General features: G+C 43.0%; 1 protein-coding gene across 24 annotated transcripts in view; it reads right to left on the reverse strand.

Annotated features, from left to right (window-relative positions):
• Positions 1-27,209, reverse strand: part of SCMH1 (Scm polycomb group protein homolog 1) — a 136,786-nt gene that overhangs the window by 12,647 nt on the left and 96,930 nt on the right. For 23 of the 24 annotated variants that reach the window (XM_059689771.1, XM_059689768.1, XM_059689772.1 and 20 more), the window contains 4 exons: positions 12,405-12,637; positions 8,116-8,242; positions 4,607-4,807; positions 2,368-2,559 (listed from right to left, as the gene is read on the reverse strand). In XM_059689771.1, the coding sequence (XP_059545754.1) occupies positions 2,368-2,559; positions 4,607-4,807; positions 8,116-8,242; positions 12,405-12,637 (753 nt within the window). The remainder of the gene's footprint in view (positions 1-2,367; positions 2,560-4,606; positions 4,808-8,115; positions 8,243-12,404; positions 12,638-27,209) is intronic. The other variant, XM_059689770.1, reaches the window with a different exon arrangement.

Raw genomic sequence — 27,209 nt, forward strand, 5'->3', positions numbered from 1 at the left:
AACCATCAGCATGAGAGGGAGTTCATTCAACAACATTTGGTTGAGCACTCTTTGTTTGCAAGCCACTATCCTAGGGATGGGGTTATGCAAAGGTAAACAGACAGATAAGGATCTTGCCCTTATGCATTTATTTTTAGTGAGTGGCAGATCTTCTCTGAGTATCGTATTGCAAGGCTGACCTTAAAAACCAGAATTCCCAGCGGAGGGTGACCAGAATACTGGTGAGAAGCAAAGAAGAAAAAACCTGGGAATGTAGAATCTGAAGAACAGTCAGAGGAGACAAAAACCCTAAAGGCAATCATGGGATGGGAAGAGGACTGGGAAGACAGGGAATGCAACCGTGGACAGGTATTAAAAGAAGACAGATTTCAGCTATAAAGAGAGGCATTTTCACAATCAGAGGGTCTAACAGTAAGACTGATTGCCAAAGGTGACAGTGAGTAACTTAGCATTAGGAGTATTTAAGCAGAAGTCATAAGTGAAGGAGCACAGAGGAGTCAGAAATCTAGATGATGCTCTGACTTGTCTGAGCAGAGTTAAAATGCTCATTTTAGGAAAGCAATTAAAAACTAGGGTGAGAGCAGCTAAGTGGCTGGGAACCCACCACGAGAAACAGAGGTTAGAGAGCACAGAGGGTGCAAAGTTGACTGAATCTGTCTGAAAATGAGGGAAGGAAAGGGGGACAGCCAGTGGAGGAATGTGATAACCCTAGTATTGGTCTCTTTGGTGAGGGGATAAGGATAAGAGGTTAAAGCTTGCTTCCTCCTATCTGAGTCAGAGTTGAATCAGAGAGATGCAAACTGGAACAGAATACCCAGGAAAGGTCATGCCCATAATACCAAATTACCTTGGGGACTGCAGTCCATGATATGCACCGCTACCAGTATCTGCATGCTGCTACCAGGATATTTCTCTTAGTTCTTAACAACCATATTCCATTAAGGAATTCGGAGTTGCTATTTCTTCGAGAAATCTGTCTTTAGACTAGCAGCTACACTCATGGACATGCTACTCCCTTTCATGTATCTGCTCTTCCAGAATCCCAGATGGGCCTTACTTTTATAACTGAAGTACAACTTAGAGTTCCTGATTGCCAATAGCTGGGGACATTTCACAGCCTGCCTCTGTCTGCACTAACTTCACCATGCTCAGCCCAGACTCCCAGTGGGACATTCTAACTCTAGGTGAGAATGCCTTTTTCTGTTCTCAGAGATTCTGATGCTGAAAGAACACAATTTAGAGCAGGTTAGGTAAGAAAAAGGATCAATGACGGGGTCACAAATATGTCTGTGCAGACCAGATGGCCTGGTCCCCACAAGCAATATTTGAAAGTCAGTATGTTTTCATAAGTTATGTAAGCAGTACTCATTTGGATGCAAAAATAAAGGAGGGGCGGGTGGTGGCTGGGGCTGAGTAGTCACTTCCCTGAACACATTCTTCAGAAGTGGCACTTTATCAGAAGTGATTCTGCTAAGATAAAAATAAAAAGACTACTAGGGAAGGCAGTGTGAGGACAAGACTGGTATAGAAGGTCAGAAGGGGGCACCTCTCAGATTTATATGCTCCCCCATCAACAGACAGCACAGCTCTGAAGCTAACAACACCACCTCTCCACTCCTCGGGCCAGGACAAAGTCCACAGGGCTTCTTTAAAGGCCTTTCCTCCCTCTCTCAACAATGACCTACCTCGCTACGTTTAGGGCCGAGCTTTCCTTCCCTCCCTGTCGTCTGTGTCCCGGGCTCCAGATTAGAGATGCCGCGTTCCATTCACTCTTTAACCTCTCTCGGAAGTGCTTAGTCACTGATCCGGCCACGTGGCATCCGCTTTCCCGTTGTGGGTCTGGTATGTTAACTAAGAAAGTTATTTTCCAGCCTAGTTAGAAACAGCAGGAACTTGAATTGACTTGCTAGACTGGCAGTGCTGGAGGAGTTAGGGCTACATGCCAAAGGAAAGAGTGGATGGCCAATCACCAGGGAGCACATTTCTCAATCTGTAGCTTGAGGCTAAACCTTCCTGCTGGCAAGGGAGATCTATGGTAGGCCTTTGCTGCCAGACTCACACTGGGAGATGTACTGTGACTCCACATGCAGTTTGGAGCTCAGAAGAGGATTCGTGAACCACCTTTTTTCAGGGACAAAACCAGAGGAAAGGAAGTTCATTCTAGAGAGAAGGGACAAAATCCTGAAGAGAGAGTAAAGATGAGAGGAGACCAAAAAGTCCCAGATGGGGTAAAGGTTAAGGACAGAAAACCAGGCTTCTGGATAGTAGGTGCCAGGCTAGCAGGTCAGAGGGCTGATCCCAGGCCCTCCCTAGAGCTGCTACTAGCCCTGCCCCCTTTCTTAGCCCAGGCCCCATCCCAGCTCCTACCTGGTAGGTACCTGTCGTGGCTGTGGCTGTACTCTGTGTTGGTGAGTGACAAGTGAGTCTGTGTAAAAGGCTGGTTGCCAAACAGATTGTCACTGTGAAGGTTGTGGCAGAGTTTCTCCAGGAAGCGGAGAACGTAGGTGATGCTGTTGACTGCTGGGAGGTTGAGGGTGTGCTGTTCTCGATCAAACACGGCTGTGAAGTGAAGTAAACAGGGCTGAGCATGTCAGGCGGGCAGTTCAGTGCAGTGCTGGGCAGGCCAGCCCACAGCGTGTCTCAGGCTTACCTGGTTACACAAAGGCAATCACTGCCCACGTTTCTTCCTTCCTTCCTTCCCTCCCTCCCTCCCTCCCTCCCTTCCTCCCTCCCTCCCTCCCGGGTTTGTTTTTTGCCTCCAACTCCAAAGGGCTTGCAGTAATGGGAGTGGCCAGGCCAAATCTGTTGCACCCGGGGCTCTGGAAGGATTTTACTCAACTTGTGAAAACAACTGTGAACATAATTCTATCTGCTCCATCAGTTGGCTGGGCCTCATCCAGGAAATCTGTTCATTTAGGGTGCTATTTCCGTAAGAACGGCCCAAGAACAGAGGAACTGGGCAGAAGAGGAGAATAGAGCCATTGCCAGCAATGGTTTGTGCGCACAATCCGATCTGTATAAGAGCACTAGAATTTCAGCAACATTTGGAACTATGCCATGCTTCGTTTTATTTTACTCTCTATTTCTATTCAAAAAGTATCTGTCTAGTCTTTAAAAAGCTAAAGGCCTCTGCATTTGTCTCTGAGAACAGCAGGAAATGCGGGGTGGGGGGTGGAGGGGTGTGTGTGTGTGTGTGTGATAGACCATTCTCAGAAACCAATTTTGGGGCAGAGAAAGAATCCTATAGGTGTAGGTGATTGCCCTAAAGAGAGGCAGTGAACCTATGAACCAGTTGGTCACAGTTCGGTTCCAGGTTGGGGCATGTGCCCGGTTGCAGGCTCGATCCCCAGTGGGAGGTGTGCGGGAGCCAGTCAATGATTCTCTCTGATCACTTATATTTCTCTCTCTCTCCTTCTCCCTTCCTCACTGAAATCAATAAAAATATATTTAAGAGAGAGAGAGAGAGAGAGAGAGAGAGAGAGAGAGAGAGAGAGAGAGGCAGTGAAGAAGCTGGGTCCCTGCAGACTGTTGCACAAAAGCAAAGGAGAGATTAGGGCGTGGCCTCTGCCTCAGAAGGAAAGGAAAGTTTGATTTACTATGCAGTTCTCAGCCTTCTGCAACAATGCTTTCCTGGCCTGCCCCATCCTCTTCTCAGGCAATTACTCTCGTCTGGCTCTGACACTACCCTGTACATATCTCTCTGCTATAACACCTCTCACAGTGAGATATTCTTCCTTTCCCACCAGAGCAGAGTCTGAGCCTGTCATCTTCCTTTCTCCCCTTCCCCCGCCAGTGTCTGGAAATAATCTCTGACATATAGTAAGGGCTCAATAAATGTTTGCTGAAAGAATACAGTTGGATTATTCATGGGGTTTTCCATGTCAACTGCTTCCTGAGGTTGGATATTGCAACTCATTAGAAGGAAGGGGCAGGAGACTATGGAGGAAAACACAGTTCAGACTAAAAGGCTTTAGGTCAAGTCTTCATAGGTTTGGTGGGTAAAGAATAGGGTTTTGGACTTAAGAGAACTGAAAGAGAACAGGGGCACAGCAGAAAAAGTAACTATTCTCAATGAAAACAACAAAACACTGTGCAGCTGACTCAGATCTCACAGCAGGAAAGAAAGAGGGGATGACTCCTCTCTGCCCTGGCAGTCAACTCCCTCCAATCAGGGCTGGCTCTGAACTGGGAAGCTAAGGAGTTAAAAGAATGAGAGAAGACAATATGGTTCCCTCATGCCAGGTGGGAGGCCGTGGCAGTCTAGAGAAACTCCCCTGTTGCCACAGGATGGTCCCCTTTTGATTCTTCTATCTCCCAGGATACCTTTGAAACAACACACATATGTTTTCTATATGGAGAGGCAAAGCAGGTCCACAGTGGAGGCATCTGTTTAGAGGCTCAGTTAAGGCTCTAAACAGAGTCTGTGTGGGTATTCTATTTGGCAGAGGTGTGCATAATGCTCAGAGGAACTCTGAGCATTGAAAGTGAGGACTCTCCGAGGAAGGGATACCGTCATATTTCTCCCGAGCCTTCAGGTGCGAAGTGGGAATCAGGATGCCTCGTCAGAAATTAGCCAATTGAGAAGGTCTTGCCCAGGGGAGCTTACCTGAGATAGTCTCACCACCGTGGCCCTGCTTGAGGAAGCTGAAGACAGTTTTCTGGTGATAAGCACAGTCAATGCAAGCCTGGACAGCCTGCTGCAACACCACAGAGGCTCGGGCTGGCCCGAAATGGTCAGGGAGCTGCTGGACCTTCTTCTTATCTAAGTGGGGGCCTGTGCTGCCATTCTTGTTCAAGTAAATACAAACTGCAGGAGACAAAGAATGAAATTTAAAAAGCTTAAAGAGTCTACGGGGTGGAGAAGTTGGACAACAGTGCTCTCTTCTGTCTTTTGTACCCTGGACTCTGGTCCTGAGCAGGTTTCCCAGCTGCTAAGCTGGTGACACACTGTGGGAGGGGGAAAAGGGTGGCTGTGCCAAGCTGCTGCCAGCCAAAATTGCATGACCCAAGGCTCTGGGAACATAGCCTGCTGGAAGAACAGCCTGACCAAAAGCCAAGGCATGGAACTTGCACTTTGCTTTTTGTGCACTGAAAAAAAAATTTAAACAATTTCCCAGATATGTGTCCTTTCATTTTTGGTACTTGGTTGCTCACATATTCTTTGTGTATCTTACCTTCTATGTTTAAGGAATTGTGGGATTATGAAAATATAAAAAAAGTGTGTGTGTGTGTTCAGCCTTGGACTTAGAATGGTCACACCGTTGGTCACTTGCCTTGTTTTCTGTTCTGGGCCTTGGAGTCCCCTTTTTATCTTCTATATCAACATTCAGGTCCAAGAAAGTAGTAACAAGTTTTTAAAAAAGGAATAAAGAAAAATATGAAAATGGCTTGAGGGTGCCATCCAGATATTTGTTTCAGTAGTTTCTCCTGTCAAGATAGCTGGGCACTCCCCTAACTGCAACCCTCCACCTGGCACCATTGGGGGAAGGGCACACGAAAGGGCAGTCCTAAACAGAATTGCTTCCTTGGTCTCCCGAAGGACTCCGGAAGCCTGCTCAGCTATGACACTCTCCCTGCTGATTTTCCTTCCAGGCTTCCATTTCAGTAGGGACACTCTTTCTCACATGGTCATGGCTCACTAACTGAAGGAGTTGGAGGGCAAAACGTCTCTCTTTTTATTAAAGGCAAACAGGGTAAGTGCAGTAGCTGTGTGGGCTGTGGATGAAAGGCTGCCCTTTTGGGCCTCATGTTTTCCATCAGTGAAATGAGGGGCTGAGCCAGATACCCTTCCTGGGACTCTTTCACTTTATCATTCTAAGGGGAAGCAAGAAGGAGAGAAGAACATGGGAAATAGAAAGGCGGAGAAATGATATGGAAGGTGAGAGGTGAAAATAAAGAAAGGAAAAAAGGAGAAATAAGATGAATTAAATATTTAACTATGTTTTCTCATAAAACCCACTAAAATGAGCCAGATAACAGAGAGAAAACAACATACAATTTCAGAAGCTGGAAAGCAGACCTAAGAAAGCTAAATCCTTAACCAAGAGTGGTCAATGGTGAGAACCAAGCTGTTTCATCTTATAATTCACAAAAGGCCCAAGAATGGGCCGGTGCCTCTGGAGGTGGATAGATCTAATAATTGAAGGATTGGTTGAAGTCTGTTAAGAAGTGGGACTTCCATGTCAAAACATGACTCTTTTGCTGAAAACAAAATAAATAAAAATGTAAGAACTCAGAGATAAGAATAAAAATAAATGAAACCTTATAAGAATATTCATAGCAACTTAGTCATACCAGTTCTAAACCCAAATGTCCATAAACAAGAGAGTAGATATAAAAATTGTATATTCACTTATTGAAATACCATTTGGCTATAAAAAAAACACAAACTATTGATAGAGAGCTTCTCACAAACATTATTTTGAGAGAAATAAACCAGATGGAAAAGAGTATACTATATGTAATATATCAATTTATATTAAGTTCCAGGACAGAAAAATCTAATCTACAGTGATAAAAATGAGAGTGAAGACTGTAAGGAGGCATGAGGTGACTTCTGGGGAGAGGAGAATGGGCAGAAATGACTTTTAACTCAATTGGGGTAGTTCATGGATGCTTACACTGATTATAATTCATCAAATTTTACACTTAAGATTTGTATATTTCACTGTATGGGAACTCCACCTAATTAAGAAACACAAAGAAAAATGTAATCAGCCCAGTAATGATTAAAAAAAGAAATTCTACATGGATTAAAGAGTGAAATATAAAAGACAGACAATGAAACCCTTAGAAGAATGTGGCAGTTTTAAAACATGGCCCCAAAATTCTTTGACATTCCTTAATATCAATCTCTGTGATATTTGACCAACAGATATAGTGGAAATGACACTGCCAGTTTCTGAGCTTAGGGCTTAAAAAACTAGCAGTTTCCACTTCCTGTTTCTTAGAACATTCACTTCTGGAACCCAACTACCATGTGTGAGGAGGCAAAGCCACCCTCTGGTGAGGTCAATGTGGACAGAAACCAACAGGCAGAACCAACTGTCAGCATGTGGTGGAAGTGATCCTCCAGCCCTGGTCAGCCTGCCACAGCTGACACTGCATGGAACAGAGACAAGCTGCTGCCACTCAGCCCTACCCACCTTGTTTTCAGCCATCAAGTTTTGTGGAGGTTTGTTATGTAGCACAAGATTATTGGAACAGAATGTAGTATCTGAAATAGGGTGCTCAGTAACAAAAGCCTGGCACCCATGCCACTGACTTTGGGACTGGGCAGCAGAAAGAAGCATAAAGGGCCACAAAGAGAGTGTTGAGAAGGCCGTCAATGAAGACTTAAAGTGAGAAAAATCTTATTGGAAGATGGAGGACAGGGGATACTTACTAGGTAGTGGTGGAAAGTTAGCACTGTCACTTGAAGTAATATAGAAATAGGAAATGTACCTGATAAATTCAATAAATAGCTAAGGTGATTTTACTCCCTGTGATAAGAGTGCAGAATGAGAGGAATCAGCTTAAAACAAACACACAAACAACCTAATGTAAAACATAAAGAAGTCCAGGACTTGCAGAGTTCACAAATAAAATTGCTTCTCATTCACTGTCTCTCCTTAAGAAAAACAACCCTAAATTGAGAAAGGGTCAAATCCAGAATGGGGAAGAAAATCTCTTGTTACAATGTCAGAATGATTTTAAATCTATGCTCCATAGACTCTCTCAGACCAAAAGGCCCTACAATAAGCCAGAATAGACTATTCAAGAACTATGGGACAGCCCTGGCCAGTGTGCTAAGTGGTTAGAGAGTCGGCCCACGCACAGAAGGGTCTCGGGTTCGATTCCCAGTCAAGGGCATGTACCTGGGTTGCAGGAAGAGACATTCTCATAGTTTTGTTTTTTGTGTGGCTATTGACAAACTGATGTAAAGTTTCTTTGATTGTTTTTTGACAGGATGGAGGTTTCCATGAAACTATTTCAGATGCCAAAGGTAAATTTTTTTACAAAAAGATCTTATTTAGGTTTATAAATGGACAGGGAGCTAATTATTGGTGCAAGACTAGAAAGTACAGACACAGAGACCTAGGGCTTGTTGCAGCTAGTACTACAATCTGCTCTTACCTGTGGGGGCCTGCATGGCTGAGCTGGGGATGGTTGCAGCATCTTGGGGTACAGTGCTGGTGTCCGGTTCAGGGGTGCTGGTTGTTGGTGAGGTGGGTGGTGGGTTCAGCAAAGTCCGAGGTTTTCTCTGTCAAAATGGATGGGGGAAAATTTGCTACCCATGATAGGTAACTTGTCTTCTTATTCCTCTATTCTAGTACTTAATTCATCCATGAAACAAACATATATTTGTAGATGGGACTGTGTTTTATCTTTCTTTCCCCACACAACATCTTGTCCAAAGCTGTACATGCTTAGTAAATATTTTCTGAATCGATGCACAAGATTCTGGGTTTCTGTATGGCCAGAGCTTAATTCACTCTCTTTTATACTAGATTCAATATTATGATTTGAAGTTCTAGGTTATTAGTTGTGCAGGCAAAATCAAAAAAATACTGTGGCTTAAGTCTACTTTGACATTATTTTGTACTTTCTCTTTCTTGAAAAATGGAAATGTCCCTTCCCCTAACTCTACAAACTATTATCCTCTGCCTACCTCTTGTGCTCATTACCTGCCATTTATTATCTTTGACCTTATACTCTAATAATCTCTAACTATAATACTTCTCTAAAAACCATACCTGGTCCACATCTTTATACTAATAAACCATCCCTTCTGTTTGAAATATCCTTTCTTTTTTTTATCTGACAAATAACTAGATTTCCTATAGTTATTGTCTCTTTTGTGGTATCTCTGCCCTTTGTATTGTTGCACTTGTCACATGTATTGTCATTATATACTTACTAGAGGCCCGGTGCACAAAAATTTGTGCACTCAGGGGGCTGCTGTTAGGGTCAATTTGCATATTACCCTTTTATTATATGCCTGATCCATGGGTGGGGGCTGGCTGGTTTGCCCTGAAGGGTGTCCCGGGTCAGGGTGGGGGTCCCGCTGGGGTGCCTGGCCAGCCTGGGTGAGGGGCTGAGGGCTGTTTTCAAGCTGGCCACACCCTCTTCAGGGTGGGGGGTCCCTGCTGGGGTGCCTGGCCAGCCTGGGTGAGAAGGCTGAGGGCTGTTTGCAGGCTGGTCAAGCCCCTGAGCAGGGACCCTCACCCCATGAGGGTGTGGCCAGCCTGGGTGAGGGGCTGATGGCTGTTGGCAAGCTGGCCACAGCCCCTTCAGGGTAGGGGGTCCCCACTGGGGTGCCTGGCCAGCCTGGGTGAGGGGCTGATGGCTGTTTGTAGGCTGCCAAGCCCCCCAGTGGGGACCCTCATCCCATGATGGTGTGGCCAGCCTGAGTGAGGGGCTGATGGCTGTTTGCAGGCTGGCCACAGCCCCCAGCCACCCAAGCTCCCAGTGGAGGCTGGCTGGAAGCAGGTATTTAGGATTTATTTATCTTCTATAATTGAAACTTTGTTGCCTTTAGCGGAGGCCACAGCTGGCCAGGGCAGGCAGGAAGCTTGGCTTGCTCCATTGCCAGGGCAACCAAGCCTCCTGCTTGCTCCAGCTCCGTGGCTGCCGGCTGCCATCTTGGTTGGGTTAATTTGCATACAGCTGCTCTGATTGGCTGGTGGGTGTGGCTTGGGGTTGTAGTGAAGGTACGGTCAATTTGCATGTTTCTCTTTTATTAGATTAGATATACTGCTGTACCCGATTAGCCTGGAGTTCCCTGAGAGTCTGATTTGGAGTACCATTCCTAGCATGATACTTGGCATATAAGTGTCAATACTGTTTTTCAATGAAGCATACAGTATAGAATACCAATGATGGGGGAAGTAATAATGATTTGAGAAATGCCTAGCATCTCCCCTATGTGGTCAGGGAAGCCTCTGGGGGAGAAGGATTTTTCCAAGACAAAGTTTTCTAAAAGCCTTTCGGAATGCAAGGGAAACATATTCATCACTGAGGTTCAGAAATCTCTTTTGCTAAATGTCATGTAGGGTATACTACTGGGACGTGTATAAACCTTTCTGCCTTCTAGGAGTGCTATTATTTAAAGAGACAGCACCAATGACAGCAATTATATACTATAAGATGGCCTTGCCTGTGAAAGGAATCACACAAACACTTATGAAAGCATACGTGGGATATGGACAACCCCTCATAGTTTTGATATTGCTAAAAGTGTAAATCCAAATACTAGTAAAAAATGAGTTGGGGTAGAAAGGTTCAACTTCACTGAGTTGGTAGTAGGACTTCCTGGGGTCCCTGAAGGAACAATCCTGCCTGGTAAGTAATTGTAGAAGAAACCAGAAAAATGGAGGGCATTATTATTATTTGAGGTGCTATTACATACATTATATCTATTCATATATTACCTCATCTCCATTTTATGGGGCTCACAGCCTTACTCAAAGTCACACATGTGGTAACAAGTATGCCTGGTTTCAAAGCCTCTAGTCACAAGACCACTTTGATTCACAAAGGAATATAAAGGTTATGGGTTGAATGGAAAGGATATACACTTTTAGCAGTAGGTAAAATGGACAGGAAGGGGAATTAGGGAGTCAAATGCCAGGCCATTGAAATACAGGATGAGATGAGAATTACTGTTTTCAAGAGGTTTGAAAGAAAGAGGACTCTGGCTACTATATTTGGGACTGCCTAAGGAAACAGAGCAGAGGCAATCATAGTCATAGTTCTTAGGTTCTGAAGGATTTTAAAGGTCATTTAATCAACCTTCCATCCCAGTATTTCTATTTCCTTGTCTCTGAAAACACCCCTTCCATACAGTCATCCACTCCCTGATGAAATACTTCTAATGATAGGGCATCACTACTTCTATTTTGGAATAGATTTAACTATAGATTTTTAGTTAAATTTCCTTTATCCTGAGACAAAACCTGTCTGCTTGAGCTTCTGCTTATTTGGTTCTAATTCTGTCTTTGGAACCTCACAGACAAGTTTTCTCTCTCTTTAATTTGACTATCCTAAAAATGCCCTCACATCATCAAAAGCACAGCTTCTCTGGCCTTATAATCCTAGGGTCTTCAGCCTCCTCCAAACATCAGAATGAGAAGAGAGTTATGGAGACAAAAATGAATCAGGACATGGGGTAGGGGTTGATGGTAGTAGGTCAGGAGCACTACGTGTTACATACAAAGATCAGGATGTGACATCAAGAATTCAAAGCCAATAAATAAGAAACAATTTCAATTGGAACATCATCACTCAAACTATCCATCCATCCATCCATCCATCCATCCATCCATCCATCCATCCTGCATATACTGAACATCTCTCAAGAGACTGAGATATAAGGCACTACAGGAAAAAGAGAGAAGAAATAGATTAGGTTCTCGACCTTAAGGAGCTTACATTCTAGAAGGACCAAAGTCAGCTGGAGGTAAACAAACAAACAAACAAACAAACAAACAAAAACCTAGGGAAGAACTTATGATATTGGAATGGAGTTCCCAGGAGGATTGGGTATCATCTCCATAGTGGAAGTCAGGTAGTCTAGCTCAGGAGTTTGCTGCAGAGAAATCCTGAAAGGTAGGGAGGGAGTGGAGAAGGTGATGCCAAAGGAAGCCCTAGAGAAGAAGCTGAGGAACTTTCATATCAGTGGTTTCCCTAGGGAAGATATGCATGAAGAACTGGTCATGCATAGTGAACAGTGCTCAGTGAAGCTTGACTCGGGAATCTTTTCCTACACTAAAGGTAAGTGTTATCTCCCTCAAGAAATGCAAGAGTGAATATATGGTAGGGCAGCAGTGACCTTGAAACTAGAAGATCTTGAGACCCATCTCTGTTTATTAGCTATGTGACGCTAGAGAAGTCATATTGTATCTCTAAGTATCAATTTACTTAACTCTTAAATAACATTAACACTACTCATCTCCTAGAGTTTTGTGAAGATTATGTGATATATAATGGTGTCTGATATACAGCCTGATACTTAGTAGGTATTCAATAATTTCCTTTAAAAAGAGGCAAAAATTTTAAGAATAGAAAAAATACATTTATGAAGTCAATTTACTCTTTCTGTTTATCAACCTGGGCATCCACTTTGGGTAGGTTAATGATCAGGAGCAGGGCTTCCATCTATGGCAGACAGAGACCAGAATTCCCTTGAATATGAGTAACTTTCAAAGTCAAAATTTGTTTGTTATCCATACTATCCTATATGTAATATAACCTACTCCCAGGTGAATAGCTAAATAGGGATTACAACTTTAGTAAATTCCTCTTAAAAGTATACACAAGGTGAAGAATAGGGCCAGACACGCCCCTTTCCAGGATGGATGGATATGGATGAGTTATCCCTTTATAGTCCTTTACTCTCTTCTGGAAAAACCACGTTTACCTACCTTACTGCCAGGTTTGGGACCCCTCTTCTTTGGGAATTTCAAAGGTTCAGCTGACTTGGATGGGGTAGCGATGGGATGGGGAATTAGGGGCTTGGGTGTCCGACCCCGCTTCTTTCCTGTTTTGCGCCCCCTCTGCCCTGGTTGATGCTCCAAGTCAGTTTTGGTGCTGCTGTGGATGCTGGGCTTCTCAGTGTTCACATCAGATGCAGGGTAGGGACTCTTTGGAATCACAACTGTAAGAAAGAAACTCATTCTATCACCCCTTCCTTCCACCTGTATTCCCATCCCAGCTGGAGGGGAAAAAAAGACTTGTTACTTCCACTTGGGTAGTTTTATCCCAAAAAGCTAGTTTCCTGGCATCTGACCTAAATATTAGAAAATCTCAGAAGAGAACTGAAGTTAGATTGGCTAGAATTGGAAGTTAATTATTTCTGGTATATGCAGTAGAAAAATATTAAAAATTTCTCCCCAAGGCATATAAACAGAACCATAGACTCAGAGACAGAAAGCCTACAACCCTTTCATGCTAAGAATGAAGATCAGAGGTTCAGAAGAGGAAATGATGCCTCCCCCAGGTTACACCATAAGTTGGGATGAGGACTTATGTTTTGAAAGTAGGCTCTTCAACCAAATCAGGGATTTTCTACATCAATTTTCTTAATGTTTTAGTGTGATTATTATAGTAAGGAGTAGTAAAACACATAGAAATATAATGCATCTGATAGCATCTCTTCTTACCTTAAACATTTTTGCTCCATATTACCTTTAAGGCAAAGTCCAAATTCTTTATCCTGATATCCAAGGACTTCTGTGACTTTGCCCCTGCCTTCTCTCCAGTTATGTCTGATGTCACTTCCTGTCAACTTTACCCATGTTCTCTAGACCCACTGTTTTCTGAATGCCAAGTCATTTGTATATGTTGAGTTCTCTATTCTTCCTGGTCAGACATACATCAATTTTCAGTTTCCAACACTCACCTCCTTAATGAGGTCTTATTTGACTACATCCCAACTAAGTTAGTGCCCCCTCTCCCAAAGCATTCTGTAGACATCTATGTTAGAGTACTTTCAATTTTGCTACAATCATTCATCTTCTCCTTAAATAGATAATTCTTCAAGATATCGAATTCTTCCACAAATATTTCTTGAGCACCTACTATAGGTTATGCGTTCTTCTAAACCCTGGGGATAGAACAATGCACAAAACAAAGTTTCCATCTTACAGAGCTTACCTTCTAGTCGGGGAGACAGAAAATAAACTAATAAATATAAAATATATTGTTATATAAGTGCTATGGTCAAAACTAAAGCAAGGTAATGAGACAGAAGGGTGAGGAAAGTCCTCTCTGAAGAGATGACATTTGGAGAGCGCCCAAATGAAATAAAGGCAAAACTTTATGAAGATCTGAGGAAAGAGCCTTACATGTAGAGAGTATATAACAAGTGCAAAGATTCTGAGATGGGAACATGTTAGCGTGTTTGAGAATTGGAAAGGTTAGTATATAGTTGGAACTGAGTGAGCAAAGGGGAGAGTGGAGAGGGAATAGGTTAGAAAGGGAGTAGTGATAAGATCATGTGGGACTTTGTAGACTGAAAAAGTGAACCTGAACTTATTCTAAGTATGAAGGGAAGCAACTGGAGGATTCTGAGCACAGGAGTGACAGCATATACTTAAAAGGAACACTGGCTGCTCAGGGAGGGGGTGGGGCAGGATAAGAACTAGAGAGACTAGTTAAAAAACTCATTATAGTGAAGTAGAAGGTAATGTTTCTTATGTTTCTAGGTAGAATGTAATAGATTGTGACAGTGCACTGTTGCTGATGCAACAACTTGTAAAAGTCAGATAAATTATTGTAAATAACACTGCAGAACTGTAGAAATTATGAAGATTAGATGAACTGGAATTCCAGACCTAGGTGGGAAGGGCTTCTGAGGTATCTGACACTGTTTTCTTTCCTGAGGGCATATGCCAATTTGGGGCATGAATTTTGGATCAAGATTGGCCTATGAGAGGAGCTCTATTGGAGGAAAGAGAAATCAGAGAGGTTGCTGTGACAGATTAAAATTTGAGAAGCTCCATGTGTGAGTTCTGAGCCTGTATACTAGAGACATGAAGCAAGGATGAGAGTTTCTAAGATGTAAAATAAAATCTCCCATAATCTCAAGGTTTTAGGAGACAAGTTCCCACTAGAAGGAGGAGCTCTATCTCAAACACATAGTTGAGTTGATTTTCGCAAGATTTTAAAATTTTAAGAAAAGTGAGAGGTCAAAGAAGTAAGCTCTAAATTTCTCAAGGGTATGACAAGTTCTTGTAGTTTTTCAGGGGTAAGGAGATGGAGAGCTATTAAGTTCTTAATCAAGAACCTAAGAAGGCCCATATCCAAGGAACAGGGATATTTTCACTGAGTACAGAACTCTAAGTTGGCTGTTTATATATTTTAGTCAATCTAGAGTTCTATACCCAGTAAAAATATCCTCCAAAATTGAAGGTGAAATAACATTTTAAGACAAATCAAAGCTGAAAGAATTTGTCACCAGCAGACCTAACCTACAAAAAGTAAAAATGAAATTCTTCAGGTTGAAGGAAAGTAATCCCAGATCGAAGGATGGAACTTCAGGAAGGAATAAGAGCATAAGAAAGGGTAAGTATGTGTGTAGACACAAAAAGACTATTGATTCTTTTTTAAAAAAATATATTTTTATTGATTTCAGGGAGGAAGAAAGAAGGAGAGAGAGAGACAGAAACATCAATGATGAGAGAGAATCACTGATTGGCTGCCTCCTGCATGCCCCCCACTGGGGATCAAGCCAGCAACCCAGGCATGTGCCCTTTACCGGAATTGAACCTGGGACCTTTCAGTCCACAGGCTGATGCTCTATCCACTGAGCTAAACCAGGCAGGGCTACTATTGATTCTTTGAACAAGAATTAATATATATATATACACTAGAGGCCTGGCACATGAAGTTTGTGTGCAGGTATGGTCCCTAGGCCTGGCCTGCGATCAGGGTCATCGTCCTCAGCTGCCCGCAGCCGGCTCCACTCCCCGCTGCCACCCACCCCCGGTTCCCCGTTCACCATTGGATGATCGGTGCCTGATGGCTGGGGGAAAAGACTGAGAGGTCAGCTGTTCCCGCCTACTCGCTGGCCCCGGCCCCGCCCCCGCTGTGGGTGGCCATCAGGTGATTGGAGCCTGCCAGCCAAGGAAAGGGACCAAGAGGTGGTCAGTGCGCCTCATAGTGACTGGTCCAACGGTTGTTCTGCCATTAGGCTCAATTTGCATATTACCCTTTTATTATATAGAATATATATATATATATATATATATATATGTATATATATATATATATATATATATATAATGACAGCAATAGTACAAAGGAAGAAAGTGGAGGTTAAAGGGATCCAAACTTTGTTAAGAATTTTGCATTATTTGGGGAGTGCTTAGAACACACATTTAAGGTTGACTTTAATAAGTCCAGGATACATATTGGCATAGAGTAACTAATTAAAGACTTACACAAGAATGTATCACTAAAAGCCAAGGAGAGAAATATGGAATAATAAAACATGATTGATTAATCCAAAAGAAGGCAAGAAAGAAGGAATAAAGAAATGAGAAATAACTGAGACAAAGAGAAAAAAACCAAAATGCAAAATGACAGACTTAAATCCAAATAATTACATTAAATACAAGTTGATTAAGTAAAACAATAGGAAAAAATTAACATGCCAAACCAACAAAACTCCATAACCTAATTATATGTGTTTATAAGGACCCTTGAAATATGACATAGGAATATAAAAACAAACAGATGGAAAAATATATACCCTGTAAACATTAACCAAAAGAGAGCTCATGTGGCTAAGATAATCTTTAAGGCAAGAAGTATGATGACTAAAAAGGGGCATTTCATCAAGATAAAATATAGTTACGTGCTACTTTACAATGGGGATATTTCTGAGAAATGTGTCATTAGGCGATTTCATTGTTGTGCGAAATCACAGAGGTATTTACACAGACCTAAATGGTATGGCCTAGTACACACCTAGGCTATATGGTATAGCCTATTGCTTCTGGGCTACAAACCTATAAGTAACTGTAACACAATGATATTTGTATGTCTAAACATATCTAAAAAATGAGTAATGCACTGTGTTATGATGTTACGAAGGCTATGACATCACTAGGTGACAGGAATTTTTCAGCTCCATTATAGCCTTATGGGACCACCTTTGAATATGCAATCTGTTGTTGGTTTAAAACATCATTATGTGGCTCATGACTGTAGTCAATTCAGAAGGAAGCTATAATAACCCTAAATGTCTATGTACATAATAACACAAAATATATAAAGTAAAAGTTTAGAGAACTAAAGAGAGAAACAGAAAATTCCCTAATTATGACTTGGAGATTTTAACCTCTCAGTATCTGATTGGTCAAGAAATTGAAAAAAAAAATCAATAAGGATAGAAAAGATTTGAATAATACAATTAACCAACTAATAATATAAATAAATAACCAACCAACCAGACACATATAGGACACTACACCCAATAAGTGTAAAATGTACATTCTTTTCATTGCTTATAGAATATGTGGGGCAAAAAAGCAATCCTCAATAAAGTTCAAAGAATTGAAATAATACAGAATACGTTCTTCTAACCACAATAAAAATTAAATAGAAATCAAAACCAGAAAATTAATAAGAAAAGACCAAAATGCTAAGAAATTAACAGACATATACTTGTAAATAACTCATATATCCAATAAATTAAAATGTCAAAAAAATTTTTGACACTTAAAATTCATAAACATATGACAGATCCAAATGTGTGAGATTTATGGAAAGCAGTGCTCAGAAATAATTTTATAGCTTTAAATGTTTATATTAGAAGAGAAGAAAGGTTAAATATCAATGATCTAATCTATTTCAAAACTAGAAAAAGAATAGCAAATAAAATTAAAAGAAACTAAATATAAGAAATAAGTCAATGAGGACTGAATAAGTCAATGAAAAAAAAAAAAGCAGACATATAATAAAGAAAATTTAAAAAGTCAAAGATTGGTTCTTTGAAATGATAATCCTTCAAGAAACCTGATTAAGAAATAAAGAAAACACAATTGCCCTCTCTGGTTTGGCTCAGTGGATAGAGCGTCGGCTTTCGGACTGAAGGGTCCCAGGTTCAGTTCTGGTCAGGGGCACGTGCCCAGGTTGTGGGCTCAATCCCCCACTGGCAGTGTGCAGGAGGCAGCCAATTGCAGATTCTCTCTCATCATTGATGTTTCTATCTCTCTCTCTCTTCTCCCTTCCTCTCTGAATTCAATAAAAATATATGGGGAAAAACTAATCTATGAACATCCAGAATAAAAGAGATCCTTCAGCCCAACAAGTTTGGCTCAGCAGATAGAGTTTCGGCCTGCAGACTGAAGGGTCCCAGGTTCAATTCCGGTCAAGGGCATGGCATGTACCTTGGTTGCAGGCATATCCCCAGTAGGGGTGGTGCAGGAGGCAGCTGATCGATGTTTCTCTCTCATGGATATTTCTAACTCTCTCTCCTTCTCCCTTCCTCTCTGTAAAAAATCAATAAAATATATCCTATCTAGGAGAACCAAGATGGCGGCATAGGTTAACGCCGGAGTTTGCTGCTTTGAACAACTACTTCAAAAGTAAAACTAAAAGACGGAAGGGACATCACCCAGAACCACAGGAACGCTGGCTGAGTGGAAGTCCTACAACTAGGAGGAAAGAGAAATGCATACGGACACTCAGAGGAGGCGCAGTGCTGAAGTCAAATTCTGAGGTGCGGAGTGCGAGGAGCGGGCTGGCGGCGGAGGGCGCGGTTGTTGTTTTCAATCGGGAGGGAGTCGCAGACTCTGAGCTCCAGATACAGGCAAGTCTTTAGGGACCCAGACTCAAACGGGAGAAGCGGGACTGTCTGGCTTCGGTCAGAGCGAGTGCAGCTTTCTCTCCGAGCTTTGCAGCGGGTGCTGGGACTCAGAGAGGCAGAGCCCCTAGGGACAGGACCGAGAGCCGCCATAACTGCTCTCTCCGGCCCACACTGTTGATCCTGTGCGACCCGCCCTGCCCAAGCCCTGCACAGAGGCATTTGCCGGATAGCCTCAGGCAAAGGCTAGATTAGCACCTCCCTAGAGGACAGAAGTTCTCTCACTGCTGACACAGCTGATTCTCATAGCCACTTGGCCTGGAGGTCAAACCCTCCCTGGGATTAGCTACAACAATCAAGGTTTAACTATAAGACTGCGAACAAAGACCACTAGGGGGTGCACCAAGGAAGCATAACAAAATGCGGAGACAAAGAAACAGGACAAAATTGTCAATGGAAGATATAGAGTTCAGAACCACACTTTTAAGGTCTCTCAAGAACTGTTTAGAAGCTGCCGATAAACTTAATGAGATCTACAAGAAAACTAATGAGACCCTCGATGTTATGTTGGGGAACCAACTAGAAATTAAGCATACACTGACTGAAATAACGAATATTATACAGACTCCCGACAGCAGACCAGAGGAGCGCAAGAATCAAGTCAATGATTTGAAATGCGAGAAAGCAAAAAACACCCAACGGGAAAAGCAAAATGAAAAAAGAATCCAAAAATGCGAGGATAGTGTAAGGAGCCTCTGGGACAGCTTCAAGCGTACCAACATCAGAATTATAGGGGTGCCAGAAGATGAGAGAGACCAAGATATTGAAAACCTATTTGAAGAAATAATGACAGAAAACTTCCCCCACCTGGTGAAAGAAATGGACTTACAGGTCCAAGAAGCGTGGAGAACCCCAAACAAAAGGAATCCAAAGAGGACCACACCAAGACACATCATAATTAAAATGCCAAGAGCAACAGACAAAGAGAGAATCTTACAAGCAGCAAGAGAAAGAAACCCAGTTACCTACAAGGGAATACCCATACGACTGTCAGCTGATTTCTCAACAGAAACGTTGCAGGCCAGAAGGGAATGGCAAGAAATATTCAAAGTGATGAATACCAAGAACCTACAACCAAGATTACTTTATCCAGCAAAGCTATCATTCAGAATTGAAGGTCAGATAAAGAGCTTCACAGATAAGGAAAAGCTAAAGGAGTTCATCACCACCAAACCAGGATTATATGAAATGCTGAAAGGTATCCTTTAAGAAGAGGAAGAGGAAGAAAAAGGTAAAGATACAAATTATGAACAACAAATATGCATCTATCAACAAGTGAATCTAAGAATCAAGTGAATAAATAATCTGATGAACAGAATGAACTGGTGATTATAATATAATCAGGGACATAGAAAGGGAATGGACTGACTATTCTTGGGGGGGAAAGGGATGTGGGAGATTCAGGAAGAGAATGGACAAAAATCGTGCACCTATGGATGAGGACAGTGGGTGGGGAGTGAGGGCGGAGGGTGGGGCGGGAACTGGGAGGAGGGGAGTTATGGGGGGGAAAAAGAGGAACAAATGTAATAATCTGAACAATAAAGATTTAATTTAAAAAAAATAAAATATTTCCTATCTAATAAAAGAGAAACATGGTAATTAGCGTACGACCGCTACCCTTCCCATTGGCTAATCAGGGAGATATGCAAATTAACTGCCAGCCAAGATGGCGGCCGGCAGCCAGGCAGCTGGAAGCGAACATGAGGCTTGCTTGCTTCAGTGACGGAGGACTCCAAGGTTCCCCGCCTGCCTTGCCGGCCTCTGAGCTTGCAGTTTGAAACATTTTAACAAATATAGAAGCTAAACAAAACCGCAGAAACCTGCTTTCAGCGAGCTGGGATCTAAGAGCTGGAGTTATACATTGTTTCGATTATAGAACCCAAACAAACCAGATACTTGCTTTCAGCAGCAGAGGCCTCAGAGCTGCAGCCAGAGCTAAAGCTGGCCCAGAATAAAAAAAGAAAAGAACAAAAGAGCAGTTGGGAGCTTCAGTCACCGGCCAGCCTGAAAATAGCCCTCAGCCCCTCACCCAGACTGGCCAAGCACCCCAGTGGGGACCCCCACCCTGAAGGGTGTGTGACCAGCTGCAAACAGCCATCATCCCCTCATCCAGGCTGGCCAGGCACCCCAGTGGGGACCCCCACCCTGAAGGGTGTGTGACCAGCTGCAAACAGCCATCATCCCCTCACCCAGGCTGGCCAGGCACCCCAGTGGGGACCCCCACCCTGATCCAGGACACCCTTCAGGGCAACCAGCCAGCCCCACCCATGCACCAGGCCTCTATCCTATATAGTAAAAGGGTAATATGCCTCCCAGTGCCGGGATCAGCGGAACTGCGAGGCCTCCCAGCACCGGGATCAGCGGAGCCGAGAGTCCTCCCGGCTCCGGGATCAGCGTGACAGGGGGCAGCACCCAAACCCCCCCGATCGCCTTGCAGCTCTGTGTGTGACAGGGGGCGGGGCCACAACCTCCCTATCCGCCCTGCTCTGTTCGTGACAGGGGAAGGCGCCCCAACCCTCTGATCAGCCCTGCTCTGTGCCTGATACGGGGGAGCTCCCCAACCCCCTGATCACCCTGTGGCTCTGTGTGTGACATGACAGGGTGCAGTGCCCCAACCCCCTGATGGGCCCTGCTCTGTGCGTGACAGGGGGTGGCGCCGCAACCTCCCCATCGACCCTGCCTTGAGTGTGACAGGGGGCAGTGCCCCAACCCCCCAATCGGCCCTACCCTGAGCGTGACTGAGGGTGGCATTGCAACCTCCCAATCCGCCCTGCTCTGTGCATGACAGGGGGCGGCGCCCCAACTCCCCAATCGGCCCTGCTCTGAGCCCGACCAGGGGCTGCACCTAGGGATTGGGCCTGCCCTCTGCCACCCGGGAGCAGGCCTAAGCCAGCAGGGCGTTATCTCCCGAGGGGTCCCAGACTGCGAGAGGGCACAGGCCAGGCTGAGAAACCCCCTCTTCCTCCCCCACGAGTGCACAAATTTTTGTGCACTGGGCCTCTAGTATATATATAAAAAGAGATCCTTCAGACATTAAAAAATTAATTAATTAATTAATTTTATAAATACATTTGAAATTTTACATTAAATGGCCAGCTTCCTTGAAAAAATACAATTAATACCAAAACCAGGTAAAGACAACACAAAGAAAGAGAATTACAGGCCAATATTCCTCATGAGCATAGATGCCAAAATCCTCACCAAAATTCTAGCAAATCGGATCCAGGATTACAGCAGAAAGATCATACACCATGACCAAGTAGGATTTAACCCGGGGATGCAAAGATGGTACAATATCTGCAAATCAATAAATGTGATACATCACATAAACAAACTGAGAGATGAAAATCACAGTCATATAAATTGATGCAGAAAAAGCATTTGACAAAATCTAACATCCTTTCTTTCTTTCTTTCAAATATATTTTTATTGATTTCAGAGAGGAAGGGAGAGGAGAGAGATAGAAACATCAATGATGAGAGAGAATCATTGATTGGGTGCCTCCTGCATGCCCCCAACTGAGGATCAAGCCCGCAACCGGGGCATATGCCCTTGACTGGAATTGAAACTGGGACCCTTCAGTCTGCAGTCCGATGCTCTATCCTCTGAGCCAAACCAACTAGGGCTCCAACACCCTTTCTTGATAAAAACCCTCGGCAAAGTGGGAATAGAAGGATCATGCCTCAACATAATAAAAGCTTTATACCACAAACTTACAGCCAACATCATACTCAATGGGCCAAAACTAAAACCATTTCACCTAAGAACAGGAACAAGACAGGGATGCCCACTTTCACCACGCCTGTTCGAAATAGTACTGGAAGTGCTAGTCATAGCAATTAGACAAGAAGAAATAAAAGGTATCCAAATTGGAAAAGAAGATGTAAAACTGTCATTATTCACAGATGACATGATACATAGAAAACCCTAAAGACTACATCAAAAATTATTAGACTTAATAAATGAATTCGGCAATGTAGCAGGATAAAAAATTAATGTCAAGAAATCTATGGCATTTTTATACACCAATAGTGAACTTACAGAGAGATTAAAGAAACAATCCCATTTACCACTGCACCAAAAAAATTAAGGTACCTAGGAATAAACTTAACTAAGGAGGTAAAAGATCTGTACTCAGAAAACTACACGACGTTGAAAAAAGAGATAGAGGAAGACATAAACAGATGGAAGAACATACCGTGTTCATAGATTGGTAGAATCAACATCATTAAAATGTCCATACTACCCAAAGCAATCTATAGATTCAATGCACTCCCCATTAAAATGCCAACGGCATATTTCACAGACCTAGAACGAACTCTCCAAAAAATTCATCTGGAAAAAAAAAAAAGACCCTGAATAGCTGTAGCAACCCTGAAAAGAAGGACAAAGTAGGAGGGATCTCAATACCAGATATCAAGCTCTATTACAAAGCCACTGTTCTCAAAACTGCCTGGTACTGGCACCAGAATAGACATATAGACCAATGGAATAGAAATAGAGAATCTAGAAATCGACCCAAACCACTATGCTCAATTAATATTTGACAAAGGAGGCAAGAGCATACAATGGAGTCAAGACAGTATCTTCAAATGGTGTTAGGAAAATTGGACAGATACATGCAAAAAAATGAAACTAGACCACCAACTTACACTATACACAAAAATAAACTCAAAATGGATAAAGGACTTAAATGTATGACAGGAAACCATAAAAATCTTAGAGGAATCCACAGGCAACAAAATCTCAGACATACTAGTATGCTGAAGCAATATCTTCACCGATACAGCTCCTAGGGCAATGGAAACTAAAGAGAAAATAAACAAATGGGACTACATCAAAATAAAAAGCTTTTGTACAGCAAAAGAAACCATCAACAAAACAAGAAAGTACACTGCATGGGAGAACATATTTGCCAATGTTATCTTCATTAAGGGTTTAATCTCCAACATTTACAGGGAACTTATACAACTTAACAAAAGGAAGATAAACAACCCAATCAAAAAAATGGGCAACAGACCTAAATAGATACTTTTCGAAAGAGGACATAAGGAAGGCCAAGAGACATATGAAAACATGCTCAAAGTCACTAATTATCCGAGAGATGCAAATCAAAACGACAATGAGGTACCATCTCAGACCTGTCAGAATGGCTATCATTAACAAATCAACAAACGAACAAGTGCTGGTGAGGATGCGGAGAAAAAGGAACCCTCATGCACTGTTGGTGGGAATGCAGACTGGTGCAGACAATGTGGAGAACAGTATGGAGTTTCCTCAAAAAACTAAAAATGGAACTCCCACTTGACCCAGTGATCCCACTTCTAGGAACATATCCCAAGAAACTAGAAACACGAATCAGAAAGGATACATGCACTCTATGTTCATAGCAGCGCAATTTACAATAGCTAAGATTTGGAAACAGCCTAAGTACTCATCAGCAAATGAATGGATTAAAAAACTGTGGTACATCTACACAATGGAATACTACGCTGCTGTTAAAAGGAAGGAACTCCTACCATTTGCAACAGCATGGATGGACCTGGAGAGCATTATGCTAAGCAAAATAAGTCAGTCAGAGAAAGATAAATATCACATGATCTCACTCGTTTGTGGAATATAATGAACAACATAAACTGATGAACAAAAACAGATCCAAAGACAGAAGCATCGATCAAACCATCAAACCTCAGAGGGAAGGTAGGGGATGGTGGGGGTAAGGGGGAGAGATCAACCAAAGGACTTGTATGCATACATATAAGCCTAACCAATGGACACAGAGGGGTTGAGGGCATGAGTGGGCGTGGGTAGGTGGGTGGGGCAATGGGGGGATAAGGACACATATGTAATACCTTAATCAAGAAAAAAAAGAAAAAAGAAAACTAAATAGTAAATGGATATAAAAAGCAGAATATGAAAAGCTCTATAAATAATTCACAAATTGAAATTGCAATTAAGAAACCTTTCCGCATATAAAATGCCAGGCACAGATGGCTTCACTGGTGAATTCTAGCAAATGTTTAAAGAAGAAATCTTAACAAATTGTACAAAACCTCTTTAGACAGAGGAAGAGGTAATGCTACCCAACTCATTTTATGAGGCCAACTTAACCCTGGTACCAAAACATGACAAAGATATTACAAGAAAATAAAGCTACAGACTAATATCCTTATGATCATAGATTCAAAATCCTTAACAAAATATTAGCAACTCGAATATAGCAATATATTAAAGGACAACATATTATGACTAAGTGGGGTTTATCCCAGGAATACAAAGGTGTTTAATAATAGAAAAAAATAATAGAAAAAAAATGAACTCACTACAGTAACAAAATAAAGAAGAAAACATATATTATCTCAATAAATGCCAAAAAAGCTTTTGACAAAATTCAACACCCATTTATGATAAAAATTATCAGCAAACTAGGAATAAAAGGAAATTTCTTTATAGAAAAGGGCATCTATTAAAAAAAATCTATAGCCAAGAGCAAAGTGAATGGTGAAATATTGAAGACTTTCTTTACTGAATTATGGAACAACAAAAAAAAGAAATAAAAGCTACAAATGTAGTAGTATTTGCACATAACAATATTTTTTACATAAACTGCACCCCCTCCCATCTATAAAATCTATTAAATACAATTCAATATACAAAAATCTAAATATTTCATCTTGATATGATCGTAAACAGGGTTTTTCCTTTTGTTACATCCTTCATCTGGCTATAATTGTTTGTGTATGTGACAGCTATTGAGTTGTGCATATTAGGTATATACCTTGTTACATTACTAAATTCTTTCACTGTTCAAGCTAGCTTTATCACAGATTCTCTAGAGAAATATAATTTGAGCCATATCTGAATACTTCATTACAATTTTCTAGTGGTCACATTTAAAAAAGTAAAAAGAAACATAAAAAATTAATTTTAATAGTATTTTTTATTTAATTAATAATTATCTCTAGCCCTTACCTATCAGATCATAAGAATCTGTCTAAAACACAAACACAATAAAATACCCACTCCAATGGTTAAAACACTTCACTGATTTCTTTCTGGTAAGTCCCTCTGAACAGGCACTGCTTATTATATTATTCTTTGTCTGACTTTAATTTTCTGAATATATGCCCTGTGTTTTGAATTTCAGAATCATTTTTTTCCTTAGCTTGTGCCTTGTACTTGATAGTCTAGGCATCCTTCAGCAAATCTGCAAAAGCCTTCCCCAACTTTCCCTCTTTTCACCTATTTAATTTGTATGGTATTATTTTGAACTTTACTTCTGGGTAACTCTTAATAAAGATAATCTATATTATCAATATTAATGTGGAGCTAAAAAAATTTAATACTTCTTTTTTGTTTTGATGCCATTGTGGGTTACGCTCTTGCCAAGTCAGTTAAGTTGTTAATATTATTTTATTTATGTTATCTACACGAATAAAAGAGAAAAATGGTAATTGGCGTACTACGCTACCCTTTTCATTGGCTAATCAGGGCTATATGCAAATTAACTGCCAACTAAGATTGGCAGTTAACTGCCAACTAAGATTGGCAGTTAACTGCCAACAAGATGGCGGTTAATTTGCATATGTAGGCACAATGCAGGGAGGCGAAAGGGAAAGCAGGAAGAAGCCCCCTGCCACTGACAGTGATCGGAAACCCAGGGGGGAGCTAAGAGCTGGGGGACAGGGCAAAGGCGGCCCTGGGGCCGCCTTTGCCCTGCCCCCCAGCCATGATCGGAGAATCAGGTGCCTTTGCCACCCTGGCCAGTGATAGCAGGAAGTAGGGGTGGAGCCAGCGATGGGAGCTGGGCACGGTCGAAGCTGGCAGTCCCAGGAGCTAGGGGTCCCTTGCCTGGGCCTAAAGCGAAGCCCACGATCGCAGGGCCGCTGCAGCTGCGGGTCCCCACTGCCCGGGCCGGATGCCTCAGCCAGAGGCGTCCTGCAGGGGCAGGGGCGGAGCCTGCGCGATCGCGGCGCCCCCCCGCTGCCACTGCAGGTCCCCGCTGCCCAGGCCGGAAGCCTAGGCCAGAGGTGTTAGGCCTGGGCAGGGGCGGAGTTTGCAACCGCGGGGAGCTGGGGATCCCCTGCCCAGGCCTGACACCTCTGCCGGAGGCCTCAGGCCTGGTCAAGGGGCCGAACCGGTGATTGGTGATCGGAGGGTGATGAGGGTCAACTCCTCTGGCCGAGGCATCAGGCCTGGGCGGGGGGCGGAGCCAGGGATTGGGGGATATGATGGTCCCCTTGCCCAGGCCTGATGCCTGGGCCAGAGGCGTCAGGCTTGGGAGGGGGGTGGAGCAAGCAATCAGAGGGAGATGGGGGTCCCCTGCCCAGGCATGATTCCTGGGCCAGAGGCCTCAGGCCTGGGCGGGGGCCAGAGCCAGTGATCGGGGGGAGATGGGGGTCCCCTGTCCAAGCCTGACACCTCTGGCGGAGGCGTCAGGCCTGGGCAAGGGGCCGATCAGGCGATCGGAGGGTGATGGGGGTCTACGCCTCTGGCCAAGGCATCAGGCCTGGGCAAGGGGCAGAGCCAGCAATCGGAGGGGTCTGGGGGCAGAACCAGTGATGGGGGAAATGTGGGTACCCTGCCCAGGCCTGACGCCTCTGTCAGAGGCGTCAGGCCTGGGCAAGGGGCCGATCCTGCGATTGGAGGGTGATGGGGGTCAACGCCTGAGGGCTCCCAGTATGTGCGAGGGGGCAGGCTGGGCTGAGGGACAGTCCCCACCCCCACACACCCAGTGCATGAATTTTGTGCACCAGGCCCCTAGTTTTAACATAATTCTATACACACACACACACACACACGAAAAAAGTGTGGTGATGCACTGTCACTAAAAAGTACATGTAACTAATAAGAGGCG

This window comes from Myotis daubentonii, chromosome 3 (assembly GCF_963259705.1).
Source record: "Myotis daubentonii chromosome 3, mMyoDau2.1, whole genome shotgun sequence".
NCBI classification, from domain to species: Eukaryota; Metazoa; Chordata; class Mammalia; order Chiroptera; family Vespertilionidae; genus Myotis; species Myotis daubentonii.